The sequence below is a fragment of the Stylophora pistillata genome, chromosome 14 (assembly GCF_964205215.1).
Source record: "Stylophora pistillata chromosome 14, jaStyPist1.2, whole genome shotgun sequence".
In the NCBI taxonomy this organism is placed as follows: domain Eukaryota; kingdom Metazoa; phylum Cnidaria; class Anthozoa; order Scleractinia; family Pocilloporidae; genus Stylophora; species Stylophora pistillata.
This window is the reverse complement of record NC_142532.1, coordinates 12,809,740-12,823,255: the sequence shown is the minus strand read 5'-3', so window position 1 is coordinate 12,823,255 and position 13,516 is coordinate 12,809,740. Positions and strand designations below refer to the sequence as shown.

At 39.6% G+C, this 13,516-nt stretch overlaps 1 protein-coding gene across 1 annotated transcript in view; it reads right to left on the bottom strand.

The window, feature by feature from the left end:
• LOC111330645 (proteasome activator complex subunit 4) overlaps positions 1-13,516 on the bottom strand; it is a 47,195-nt gene that overhangs the window by 1,051 nt on the left and 32,628 nt on the right. Inside the window, exons 33-53 of the mRNA XM_088744807.1 lie at positions 12,050-12,219; positions 11,412-11,465; positions 10,449-10,578; positions 9,838-9,919; positions 9,445-9,505; positions 8,866-8,964; positions 7,964-8,033; positions 7,411-7,536; positions 6,844-6,921; positions 6,310-6,384; positions 5,307-5,411; positions 4,883-4,974; positions 4,518-4,649; positions 3,287-3,540; positions 2,926-3,002; positions 2,254-2,310; positions 1,833-1,904; positions 1,256-1,411; positions 831-905; positions 627-711; positions 126-259 (exon numbers count right to left, since the gene is read on the bottom strand). Coding sequence (XP_088600933.1) covers positions 126-259; positions 627-711; positions 831-905; positions 1,256-1,411; positions 1,833-1,904; positions 2,254-2,310; positions 2,926-3,002; positions 3,287-3,540; positions 4,518-4,649; positions 4,883-4,974; positions 5,307-5,411; positions 6,310-6,384; positions 6,844-6,921; positions 7,411-7,536; positions 7,964-8,033; positions 8,866-8,964; positions 9,445-9,505; positions 9,838-9,919; positions 10,449-10,578; positions 11,412-11,465; positions 12,050-12,219 — 2,184 coding nt within the window. The remainder of the gene's footprint in view (positions 1-125; positions 260-626; positions 712-830; positions 906-1,255; positions 1,412-1,832; positions 1,905-2,253; positions 2,311-2,925; positions 3,003-3,286; positions 3,541-4,517; positions 4,650-4,882; positions 4,975-5,306; positions 5,412-6,309; positions 6,385-6,843; positions 6,922-7,410; positions 7,537-7,963; positions 8,034-8,865; positions 8,965-9,444; positions 9,506-9,837; positions 9,920-10,448; positions 10,579-11,411; positions 11,466-12,049; positions 12,220-13,516) is intronic.

Sequence of the window (13,516 nt, the reverse complement as noted above, 5' to 3'; positions counted from 1 at the left end):
GAGCGTCACATACAGTTAACTAAAGGCAAACTCACAAGTTTTTCTTTAAACGATGGCTTTTGTGCTCATTTCCATTCCTAACCAGTTCCAAATACTGTAATCAAGTTTTCCATTTCTTGCCTTACCTGTATCGGATGTGGATCGTGTAGGTGGTCACCCAGGTCCAACAAGATCTGTGGCATCCAGGACGGTACATCATAGGGGAAGGCCTGGACACAACTAGCTAACCCCAACACTCCGGCGTGACGATGGATCAAGGCTGAAGTTAAAATCACAAAATAGAATAATTTTTTCACGATTCCTCGACCTACTGACTATCCATAGGAAAGTCATCGTAATAACTCCCTGATACTGGTCCAACATGATGCTCCGCCACCCCGTTTATTTTTTGTGATCTTTGGAGTTTCAATGGTCGGCGGCTGCACTGTCTTATTCTCAGTTTTACGATGTTCGACTCAAAATTTACCTCTCCACGTATTGTCGAGGACAGAGGCAACGTTTTAATAAATTTATACATAGAGTTGAATTGCGTTGATTAATAAGGAAAAAAAGTCCAAACCATCGTTGTTGAAAGGAGATGAAACAGAAATACGACCAGAATGAGATCATTCTTTCTTCCACGGTACCTGCGTCATAGTTGAGTCCGTTTGCACCATCCACACCTTTTTTCTTTTTCTTGAGCTTAGTGTTCGCCATCTTAGTAAATTGTTTCTGTAATAGATAAATCAAGTCAGTAACTCAGCCTATGGCAGGCTCTCAGTCCGATGACACGTTCCCTGTAATTCAGCACTCACTGACATTCTTTAAAGTTGGGACTAAATTGATCTTACCTGGAGTTCATCATCAAGGTCAAAGAAACCATAGTGAACGAGGCCACTGAAAGTTGCTGCTGCCGTCTCACGAACCTGAGGGGAAAAAAAGTTTGACCCCTAACTCACTTCCATCATCTTAAGGTACTGAGAAGGAGAACTTGTATTGCAATCAAGAGCTTCTTTGGTGGGTGATCATTGCTTTAATTCTTGTTACCCGGATGTTTGATTCAGGGGTCATAATCTGAGGAGATATTAGAAACCTGTCCCTCCTTGGGGTAAAAGAGTTAAACAATAAATCACCAGGAAAACGCGTTTTACGAAATCTCGTTAGAGAATCTATATATTTTTTCGGTTTTTGCCATTGATTACAAAAAGCTGTAGCAGCAGAATACTCATAACTGGCGCTTAACACGTCAGGTGGCGTTACACATGAACTCGCTTACTTCTAATTGCTCATCTTCTAAGAGATTCAGCACCAGCTCCTTGACATCCGAAACGAACTGCGCGTTACTGGCGATAGCAAAGAGGTTGGCAAAAATCATCACTTGCAGGTACTCCAAAATGCTTCGCCTAGGGTGCCACAAGTTATTGCCGGCGATCTGTAAAGGTAAACGGAACACTGTTATAAACATTCCAGCCAATAGGAATACAGTTTGAACCGGTAGGTATCAAAACATCATCAAGACATCTTGGAACAAGTCCAGGGACGTACAGAGGGCTTCATTTCATCATCTGGAGCTAATTTCGTTGTTTCTCTCCTAGTAGTTTGAGTAATGTGTTTACTTGTATCTTTTCACTTAGATTTAGGTAGGTCTTTAATCATTCCCTCATTACACTAGTCACTGCCCGTTGCAACAGGCCATGCTTAAGAACCTTGGATTGTTCTTCAGTTGTTTTGGATAAGCGATAAATGAGAAAGAACATTACCAGATCGTTTAAAATGTCGAGCGGCGTTTTCTTTCTTGTTCTGTGACAAATGAGAATAACTTGGTACCAGAGAGATTGTGAGTTGTAGCCTACCTGTTTGACTGTCTGTAACGCTACAGGAATCAAACTAAATGGCAGCTCCATTTGAGATAAGTAGGTAATGGTCTACATAGAAAGGAGATACAGGCAACATCAGTGTGGAAAAAGAAAAACCAAGAAACAACACCAACGGGGTCCATTTGAGTCCCTAGTAAAGAGACTTTCCATGCACACAAGAAAGACGTTTTTATCTCTTGTGTAAGCCTTTCCTTGTTTTCGAAGTTGCACTCTCTTGATGCCATACACGTCCTTGATAACAAGCTTAGAGAATGTGAAGTTATATCAAAGTTGAAAAATATTACCCTCTCCCTGATATGTTGTCTGTTTCTCAGTAACTGTTTTCTGGATGATGAATAGACAATGTAAGGATAAATTAGTTGTTAACCTCATCTGGGAGTCTCAAGGTTACACTTACCCTGTGGCAATAGTGTTGTAGTTCGGGGTCGTCTTCTTGAGAGTCGAAAAGAATGATCTGTTAGGAAACATATGAAATGGGTATTCAGTTAACTTTCAGCAAAGTCATAAGGAAAAGTCCTTCATTTAATCCCCTGCTCACTCACATTCTCATCATTCTCATTCACATTCTCCACACTGTTCTCTTTACATTTCCTATAGTGCTGACAAGAAGAATTTGAATGAAAATCAAGAGCTTTTGAAATTGGAGAACATTTCAGTCTTAATCATGACCTTTATGTTTAATTCAAGGTTGAAAATTTAAGGAGAAATTAGACGCTAGTCACTCTTACGGGGTTACAAGGTTAACTCACCAACCAAATGTCTGAAAATAATCATGCAAAAATATTGTCCATTTTTGCGAAAAAGATAGATTTTTCACTTTTTCTGTTGGAGCTTTTTAAAAACAAAGAGAACAAAACTTAGTTCCACTATCGTTTATAGTTTGAGCAGCATTTCCTACGTATTTTACCACACGAGTTGCGAGTTATGGTCGTAAACTGTACGTTAGTCAACACTAGCATCCCGCCTACTAAATCCTTTTCATTCAACTAGCAACGAAAAACTTCAACTTGACTGGTTGAAAAGGAACCTTATCCATATAATGTAAGGAATATAATTTAAGATTGCTCACCACAGGAAGAAGGTCAAAGAATTCCTCAGGACAACTGTTTAAAGAGCGAACAGCGTGTGATAAAAGCCAGTTTGTCACTGAAGAAACAAAAAAAAAACAAAACAAATTTAGCCGTATTCATTCATGAGGCGAGTTGTGTAAAGTTAAAAACGAACAATGAAACAAAATGTGACCAGCTCTAGAAAAAGCCAGCAAAAATGCACGTGGAAAAGTAATAATAATCATAACAACAATAATAAAAAAAATAAATAATAATAATAATATTTATAATTATAATAATAATATAAAGAAGAAGAAGAAGAAGAAGGAAAAAATACAAAAATGCAAGGGCAGTCTATGATCAAACGTCGTAAGATCTTACTTGTCTTTAGTCGCTTGATGGCTTCCTTTCTCTCAGCACTTTCAAGTGACCCATCCTTTACTTTCTCTTTTCCAGTCTCCTCTGAATTTGTTACACTGACATCACTTCCGCTCATGATTTCTTTCTCACGCGCTAATTCTTGTAGTCCCGCCAGTTGCGGAAGTATCTTGCTAAAAAACTGCTTCCTGTTTGGAGAGCGGGTAGGTACCGTGCTACGCAACTTGAGGTCGTACATCAAAGCACTGCATAGAACACTGAAAACGAGACAGTAAAGAAGCAAATTAACGGTCATTTCTTTGTATAGCATTAAGCATGATGCTCCGCATAATTTCCAGAAGAATAAATCGTCATTTTCTCGCAAACGAAAATGGTGCGGAGTTCAGTTCTAACTTGAGAATTACTTGTGTCTTCTGACCAGCGATTTCTTCCACTTTCTTTCTTTTTCTATCTTTCCCTTTTATATTCTTTTCCATCTTTCCTTTGTTTCATTCTTTTATTCAATTCAAAACCTAAGGACGACTAACTCCTTATCATCGAAAACGAGCATTTCACAAGTACTGTAGAATATATTTAAGCTGACATTCGTAAGAATTTAAGAGTAAAGAAAGAAAACTGCTCTTCCTAGGATTTCTCCTATTTGCTAAGAAAATTAGGTTCATTCAGCATTATCGCCTCTACCAAAAATATCAGCACAGATTCATCTTCAGAAGTATAACTATGATTACCATTCTACCATTCAGGTATATGAGAAACATAAATATGCGACTGAACACTACTTGAATGTGACCAACTCCAATACGTTGTCATCTTTGTTAAATAGCTACATTAAACGAGTGTCATATTTTACTCTGGGTATCATCATTCATGACATGGCGAAAGCGATTGCTGAGCAGAGATCACTGGGCAGAGGGGATCAAACACGACTGACTAGTTGGATTGGAGAGTGTGTCGGCAATTTCTTCTCTTTCGCGGCCTGAATCAACTGATGGTATACAACATGTGAAGATTCTTTTCCAGTCAAATTTTCATTTTGCAAATTGAGTTTGTATCGTAACCCAACAAGGCAGGCTCTCTGGGTAGCGAAGCCTAGAGACGAGTATGACCTCGAATGTCGAGTGCACAAACTTTCCCGGGTTGAGGTATTGGGTGATAATCTCGGTGCGATTGCCCCCATTATTTTCCAAGTGCCCTGCCAAGTCCGAAGCTTTTCAAAGAACTTGAGCCCACTTACCTTCCCAGTCGATCACGCACGTTCTTGTAGGGATGGTTGAGATGATGCTCTAACACACTCATCAGCCGGTGTAACAAATCAGGAACACGCCATTCCTGCTGAAATAACGCTCCTTGAATGAAGTACAAACGACTGAAAAGGAACAAGAACACACACAAGTTACATTCAATACTTAAATAACGAGACGTTTAAAGCAAACGGCAAAACCCAGATGAATGTAGGTTTGAATGAATGTAGGGCGAGTAGCAATAGGCGAGAGGCTCGTGCGACTGGTGCATCTGTATTCTACACTACGTGCCAGGAGAAATATTCAGCAAAAACAGCCGCTTTGTGAGCAAAAAACGAATCAGAATAAAGCAGCTAACCTTGAATCTGAGAAGGAGCCACGTTGATCGTCCAAAGGGTCTTCAAGTAACATTTCTAAAAAGCGATGAATTCGGCGTGGATCCTGATTCTCCTGTAGCAAGATAGATTATTTAACATAAATTTCAAACAGCTATAGTCTCTTAATGACAACGTAGCCAATAAGAGAAGAGACTTTCCTACGTGAACAGTCTGAACCAATCAGATAAAAAGTGAATTAAATATAACTCATTATTGATTCCGATTAGCCGAAACCGGTAACGTGGTGAATCTCCTCTTGTCTAATTTGCTACTTCGGGTAACCATCACTACTACCAAACATATAGAGGTGTTTTGGCACAGTATGCTGATCTTACGTTTAACATCATTTTTCTTTTCTATTCTTTAGAGATATCACATAAGTTATATTAATCCTGAGAGTCTCACCACAGCAGTTGCCATACAAGTGCCCCAGTCTTCTAAGGTCTCGACGTTCACGACAGACAAGGCTTTTCTCAAGAGAGGAATTAAAAATTCCCATAGGCTCTCCAACTAGTAAGATACAATCAATAAAGAACAAGCTATCCCTCAGTACTCGATAATTATTTCTTCACTCCGATAAGACAGCGATAACATGAGAGGAAAAGAACTAAAACAAAGTGGCAGGAAGAGGATTTTTTTCAAGTATAATTGCTCGACGCGAAGTTGTTACTAATAACTACTATTAATAACCCTTATTATTACATGGCCGTGTCTCACAAGGACTGGGAACTACCGAATTCACGAATTTGATTGGCTGAAATCAATATTGAAAGCGGTCTAGATTTTCCCATCTAGACCGGCATCTAGACTGGTCTAGAAAAAAAAGGTACAAAGAATATAAAAAAATTGGCATATAAGACACAGCCATATAATAAACATCTTATTAACCGAGCTAAGTCGGTCTGTATGGGAGAATCTTGACCTCGGTCGCTGGTACAAACCCCACTGCGTTCGGTCTGTACTGGCGACCTCGGTCAAGATTCTCCCATACAGACCTCCCGCTCGGTCAATAAGAACTAATTAATCCTTTATACGCTTTCAGTACGCTTATTCTCCCTACTGTTCTCCATACAACTCCAAGGGATTGATGACAAGGAGAAGATGTTGAAAACTCAAGAGCTTTGGTTAGGATGAGATCATTTGCTTTATTCTCATGACCCTGATGTGTGATTGAGGGGGTGACAATGTAAGGAGAAATTAGATACTGATCAATCTTACGGCTCAGAAAGCTCACGTATTCGGACAACGGCAATCAATCATCCTGACAAGAAATAAATGTCGCTTATGAAGAAGGCTGTGAATAGAATGTTTACTTCTAGATCTTTTCACTTAGGTGATTGAAAAACTACAAGGGCGACCCCATGAATCTGATGAAGTCCTCCTTTACAGAGTTAACGTCGTTAGATACCGTTTCAAATTTCCAGTGTTTGCATCCCCGTATGACAGCGGCGATGATTTCTACAGCACAACGTTGGCTGCTCTCCTGAAATCAACAAATAAACCAGCAGCATGGCTTTGTTTGGAAAAGGGAATAAAATATAATTTAAGGCATTCTTGACATTAAAGTAAGGACTTTGAGCAGTCAGGATGGCAACGCCGAGAGAGAAGTCGACTGAAAAATGAATTTGTATGTTCGGTTGGAATTCCGCGAATAGGTGGGAGCGCTTATTGTTGTTTTTGGCGCTACACCTCAACTTCAACAAAATGTATGTGAGCCCAAAGGAAACTTAAATAGTTTGCTCCGTTCTCGGCCCACGCAAATCTAGGTGATTTCACGTTCTTGCTTAGCAGAGTACGGCTGAGAGATTTACAAAGTTTTAAGAAACGCGCTGAGCTATTGCTCTACCTATTTGATCTTTGCTTATTACTCTTCGTTGTTGTCACCGTTGTGGTTTGCTTAAAGTCCCTAGTAACGACTTAAACGCAAAAGGTTTTGACTTACCTGCGAGTCTATACAAAGTCGTTCAAGGCGAGGCTTAATCAAATCTAAAAATGCATCGCCGAAGTTTCTGAAGAGACCCTGTTGAAAAATAATACAGATTATCTTTTTTTTTTTTTTTTAATGACAAGCTTCTCAGCTGGCCGGACTCTTAAATCCACAAATCTCATGAGCTGATCGCGCCCTCCAAACCGGTCCGGGTTTTCACAATACGGACCACGGTCCGTAATTATTTCTGCGCCATTCACGGCAAAGCGGAAAAAAGGAAACCAGAAGAAAAAAGGAAAAGAAAATGGGTTATTTACTAATACAGGCTTCGGCCTCGTGACGTACTCAAGACCTTGAGCAAAGTTTTTTCCAAAACGGCCCTCCCGCCCGGTAAATGACAAATAAATGTATGAAACAGACTATATATATCGAAAAAGAAACCTTCGAGTTATTTGGAACGCCTCACGTAGCAGGCTATTATTAGAAAAACCTGCTAGTGCCCATGCTGACAATTCTCTTTTTAAACTGAATGAGAACAAAGACCACACTGACAAACGATTAAAGAACTATATTATTTCTAACCTTAAATAACATAAAACGATGAAGGTTGAATTTATCTTTGCCTTTTCTATCTTCTAGAGACAGAAAGTTAATAAACTTTGTCGTAAATTCTTCTTGACTGAATGCGTCATAAATGTGCCGTTCCTCCTGAAACATAAAAATAAAATTTCAAGACAGTAAATTCAATTTAAACATTGATTACGGCTACTTAATGTTGACACACTGACCAAGTAGCATCCTTGCTAATTCCCAAACAAAGATATTTAGGGGTTTCATGACTTTTTTCATAAGCGGGTGACAATGGCGTAACAGAAGGCTGTGACCGGTAGCGGGGTCGGAAGGTGAAACCCAAACACGAGCCTGCTTGCAGACAGCGGTTAAGGGTTTTCTAGGCAGCGAAAGATCGCTGACAACCGGCTCTGATTGAAACCCCGGGATAATATTCAACCAAGGGTCTAAAGGAGAGCATGGTGCGCGTGGAGAAATAAAGACACAAACAACAAAACAAACGAAGGAAGAAGGGATTAACAGCATAAACAAACAAAAGGATAAAACTCTGACGAGGGCTGTTTACCTCTGAAAGTTGATCTCGTGTTCTCTCAAGGAGAGGTTGCTTGTCCGCAGACGCATAAGTCAGCAGTTTTCTATACGAAAATGAGCCAACAGACATTTGAAATTCATATACTAGGCTGAATCATTCACGCGTGCTGATTAGTTCTTACTCATCATAATCTATCGATGGACAGCTGCTTACATGACGCCACTATCATTGTAAAAAACCAAATAGATCCCACGAACACCTTTTCATAGCAAGATAGAACACTCATTAGACTGCAAAATAAATAATAATAATAATATTTAACGAGGGAGCCCAACTCGCCATAGCGCTTTTCAGTGGGGCCCTCATGGGGCATCTTAATTTTTTCTTTTTTTTTTTTTTTGGGGGGGGGGGGGGGCAATTTTTAAGCTGAATGCCTTTTATCTTATACATGATGTTTGAATTTTTATGGACTTTTCGTACACTAATTTTATCAGTTATACTTTTTTTGTAAATAATCTTGAATTGTTATTAAACGAATTGTGTATCCATGAGCTTTCCTTGGATTTTTACTAGACATTTTGACGCATTTTTGTTTTCGATTTTTACGCATTTTATCATAAGTTCTGTAAATACTTTTCGGGATTATAGCTTAGGTTTCCTTAATATGTCCCACGTTACTGTGCGTCTGTTCTGTGAGAACATCAGCGACACACTCAGCTGCTCGTGAGCCGTTCTTCTGTCCTGACCACATTTTGACGTAATCTGGGATCTTTTCCAGTGAGGACAGACGCCCGACAATAAGGAACTTATTTGTTAATTACAGCGCGCTTAATGGGAGAATGGAGAAAACTGCTGGAATAATCAGCTGACCTGTATCGAAAAACAAAGGCATAGAAAGTTAAATTACGGTTATCGTATCAGTTAGCAACGCTTACTTTGGCCATGTATAGTAACCCCAGTGAGTTTTGTCGATGAAAACAAAGTTCTCCCATTCACTCTTTGTTTTTGGGACAACATCGGACGAGTACTGCAGCCTGAATAAAAACAATAACATGTTAAAAAAATCATTAATAATAACAACAATAATATCAATTATAATAGTGATAAAAGTAATAATAAAGAGTAGAATGAAAATGATGATGATGATGGCAAGGACAAAAACAAATGATTCATTTTACGAACAATATTTCGTCCCTGAGCCTGCACAGTTCAGTCCTGAGATGATTTTAAACCGTCGAACAATTCATCAACCATCATGGAACAATCTATATGATGTCGTAGATACTCCAGGACTACTTTGTTTGTTTGCTGTTTTTCTTCTTCTACGTTCCGTAACTGGTAAAAGGAACTGGGCACCAACAACTCAACCAATCAAATGCAAAACTAAAAACCAATCGCGATTTAGACACAGATGTATCCCACGCCTCGAGTGGTTTCCTTGTTTTCATTCTGAAGTCTATGTCAATTTGAAATACTTTAAACTTTAACACGAATAGTGTATGAGTTATTTATACCATTTGTTATCATCCCGATCGCCTGGCTGAACAACTGTTGTCGTTGGCTCGGGTAAGCCAGCTGAAAGGAGAAAAAAATTCATATTAGGACGGTTTCACTAAACGAAATTCTTCTGTCTCTCGTATACATAAATCACCTCTAGGAAAGAGAGATGAGGTTATCAAAAGTCTATTCTATGTTTACTAAACCTTGTTTCAGCTTCAATTTGCTTCGCTTCCTAAACGGTACAACAACTCATCAGATACAAAACAAAGCGAAATATCAAAATGAACCACAACACGCCGTGCAGAATTCAGAGGAACCTCTCTTTGTTGAGACATCCTTATTCAAACGCACAAAAAACATGGTCCTTAGTATAACTAAGCTCATAAAACATACTGAGCTATGCTCACCAACAGTGTAGGGATTGACCACTATTTTAGCGTGGGGTCTTTTCCGCTGTTTAAGGACTGCTCCAACGGCATTTATTGCGAGCTAACAAAAAACGATGACAACAAATGAGGCACGAACAAGAAAAATGGTACAGTGAAAGCTTTATGGTTGTTCTGACTTACTATTGACAGAGAGGCTCTTAAAAAGCAAGTGAGCTTTGCGCATGAATGATTCCAGCTGAGTATAGAACGCGTATCTCATAGGAACTTAGTAAATGGCTTGGCTAACCAATAAGATTTTTAGTAGCGCCCAATTGGTATCTGGAAGGTACGGGTTCGATTCCCGTGGACGCCTTAATTTTTTCAGGCTAAAATTACGGCTCATCGACGTAGGTCACTGCTTTACTTGATTTTCATGTGTAGGTCAAATGAAATTTATCTTCTTCAAAGTTGTAACAAGGTTTTGTGTAACTCGGTTAACTACCCGAACGCGAAATTTGTTTGAAGTTTGGATCCTACAAGACGAATTAGATTTTATCTTTATCTTGGAGAAAGGTTTCGATTCCAGACTTTGCACTAGTCGGCCATTTGAAATTGGATGACAGGAACTGCTCGCTCAACATATTCTTTACCTTTCTAATTACTAATGCATCATGATTCAGGAATTTCACACAGAGCTTCACTGCGTTTTCTGGCAGAGGAACATCATAACGGATTAACATTAAGAGGAAACTGAAACAAATCTGAAGATACCGCCAGCGTCTGAAAACAGAAGAGGATTTAAAGTATTGATCATATCAGTGCAGAATAATGAAATATAATCTTATAGGAGGAAACAGAAATTTATGTAAGGAAAAAGGTTGCGACGCAGCCATCAAATGGAAGGTCAAACGGCAATAAATGTACAGGTGTAAGGTGCTTGGGAGGTAAATCTAGCCTACGATACAGAACGGTCGTTTCGCCCGAGCTTATCCCAATTTAATCTTCATGAAACGAGTAGGAGCGTTACTACTATTCTCCTGATAGATGCCAGTCCACTGTAAGCTAAAGCCCCCCCCCCCCCCACACCCACACACACACACACACACACACACACACACACACACACACACACACACACACACACACACACACACACACACACACCTCCTTCTCAAACGCACACAAACCCTAGAGCCCAAAGGGATTTTAACTGTGATTTTGCCGGTCCTCAATTGTAACCCAGGGTGGAGAGGGAGAGGCCGTGGGAGATTAAAGCGTCTTTTCCAGAACATTTAACAGTTGATCCGGCCAAGGCTCCAACCTGGACTGTTCGATCCTCAGTCCAGCGCTGGTAGGAACGTTTACCATAAGCGAGAAATAAACTCCTAAATATATTCATTAGTAAGTAAAGAGTGAAGAGATTGGAAGTCCTGCCGACAGACTCTTCTCAAAAGTTTCCGTGTGACCCTAAAACGTGGCGTGTCCAAAGAATTTAACCGGAAAACTTTAGTTCAAAGTTATGGTCGAGAAAATATTTTGAGAATTCAAAACAATTGTCACAACGAAAAATACCTTACATTAACTATAAATGCAGAAAGTGGAAAATAACTTACAAATTCTCGCTCTCCAACATATCAACAAGTATACCGACGAGTTTCTGATAATTCCTGAAAAGAGATAAGGATCTATTAATGAGGAATCCATAGAAATTAATGTTGACAAAATCGTAAGGACCAAACAAGATTCCGCCTAAATACAGTTGTGCCATTCACTGCTAAGGACCAAAGGAAACAACGACGACAAAGGAAATAGAGAGATTTCGCACAGCGTTGACGTGAAACATGAGCGGCAAGAATGACAAAGTGACCTTGTTTTTCCCGCAATTTTTTCACGTTTGCCGGTTGCGCTTTACCGTCTCTACGTGAATGTTATATGCTTCGCGTTTGACTGGTACGCAAGATTTTTTTCACTTTTTCTCTGAGAGTAGAAGTTAATTGCCGGAAAAAGGCACCAAAACTAATCCTTGTAAGTCATACAAGGGCGCCTTCAAATCCCATGACGTGACCTCCTGCGAAGATAAAGCATCGAGGTTCACGCTATTTTACGTGAAACGTAAAAGAACAAGCTGACGTTTGCCGTTTCACGTCAACGCGGTGCTAAATCTCTCTATTAAAGGGAATTTACTGCTGTTTCTTGTAATCGCAAAGGTCATGGTTGTTTCAAGTGACTCTGGTGAAGTGTCTTCAGCTACCTTAGATTGTTCCCTCGCGTTATATTCCAAGCCTCTTCGCTCTCTTTTAGTTCTATTTCGGTTGGCAGAGCTGTCTCTGCGGGAGCCGGGAGAGCCTTCAGATGACTTTGAGGTGTCGGTTTAGAGGAGGTTAAGAGTCGCTTAGCTTGCTCAACTGCAGCATCAGTCACCTGGAGGTGAATCAGAGATCATTAACCACAACTTCATGTACCGTAGGTATATACAAAACTGGTGCGAAAACACATATCACCAAATTACGACGTAAACCATTCTAGCGTTCTAATGGCCGATCTCGTTTCAGGCAGAATTAACGTTTTCGAAAACGATTCAACAGCCTAATTCTATGGCGAATGTTTTGTAGTTCAAATATTTTGCTTTGGTGATACTTTAGGCCATTTTAAAGAGTCACAGTTTATTCTAAATACCAGCTCAATGACACCTAGAAATAATCGCTTCCTAGAGTTGCAAAAGCGGTAAAAGTAAGCCACTAGGACGGTTTAGGATACCAAAGAACGACAGAAATTAACCCTATAACTCCCACGATCAAAATATCAATTCTCCGCAATGATTTCCATACGTTGCTTATAATTTTAGCTTGGACAATTTGGTGTCAACTCAAATATGCTTTCCTTTTATCTTGTAACTATATGAATATGGCTAGGGAAAATTTCTTTTTGGTCATCTCTCGGGGTGAAGGGTTAAAACTGGCAAACGCGTTGAATTTGCGCTGTATTCGTCTGAATGAATAAATCGTTATGTAGCCTCTTAAAATCACGCCTAATTTCTATGGAATCGATGAATGGGCGGTTGGCAATTTATTGAAGTGAAAAATAAAAAGGCGGGTAGGGTTGTGCTTCAAAGAGCAGGGTTCTCGGTAGAACCCGTTACCCGTAACAAGTGTCACAGGTGTCACGGTATTTGTTACGGCTCTCAAAGCGCTTCGGTTAGTAGATCAATTGATCTATTAATCGAAAATAAAAGAACGACTTTTGAGGAGGTAACCGAGTTTAGTATTGACTGTTAGTCGGTTTTAGTTTTAGAAACGAATAGCCTGTCAGCAGACCACGGAATGGTCTAGAATGACCGAATAATCGTTATGCTCCGCAACGTCTCTGCAACGTTGAAATGTGGCGTCACATTAAATTTGTAATTCTAGCCCAGGCCTCTCGCAGATAGGTGAAAGGCCCATACCAGTTTGGGCCCTAAGAGCCCAAGATACACGGTCTTTGGCCACGTATTTTAAGTGTTACGCGTGAGAGTAGCACATCAAAAGCTGTTCAAAAATTCTATTGAGAACCCTGAAGACACAAAATAAAAACATTAAAAGATGAGATTAAAAAAAGAAACTAACAACCTAAAGAGGGGAAAAATATTATGAATTGTCCCCTACCGTTCTACTGATAGCCACTGTGTCATATTTCTTCACCATTTTCTCAGCCAGCATTGTAATCAAAGTTATAATTAAAA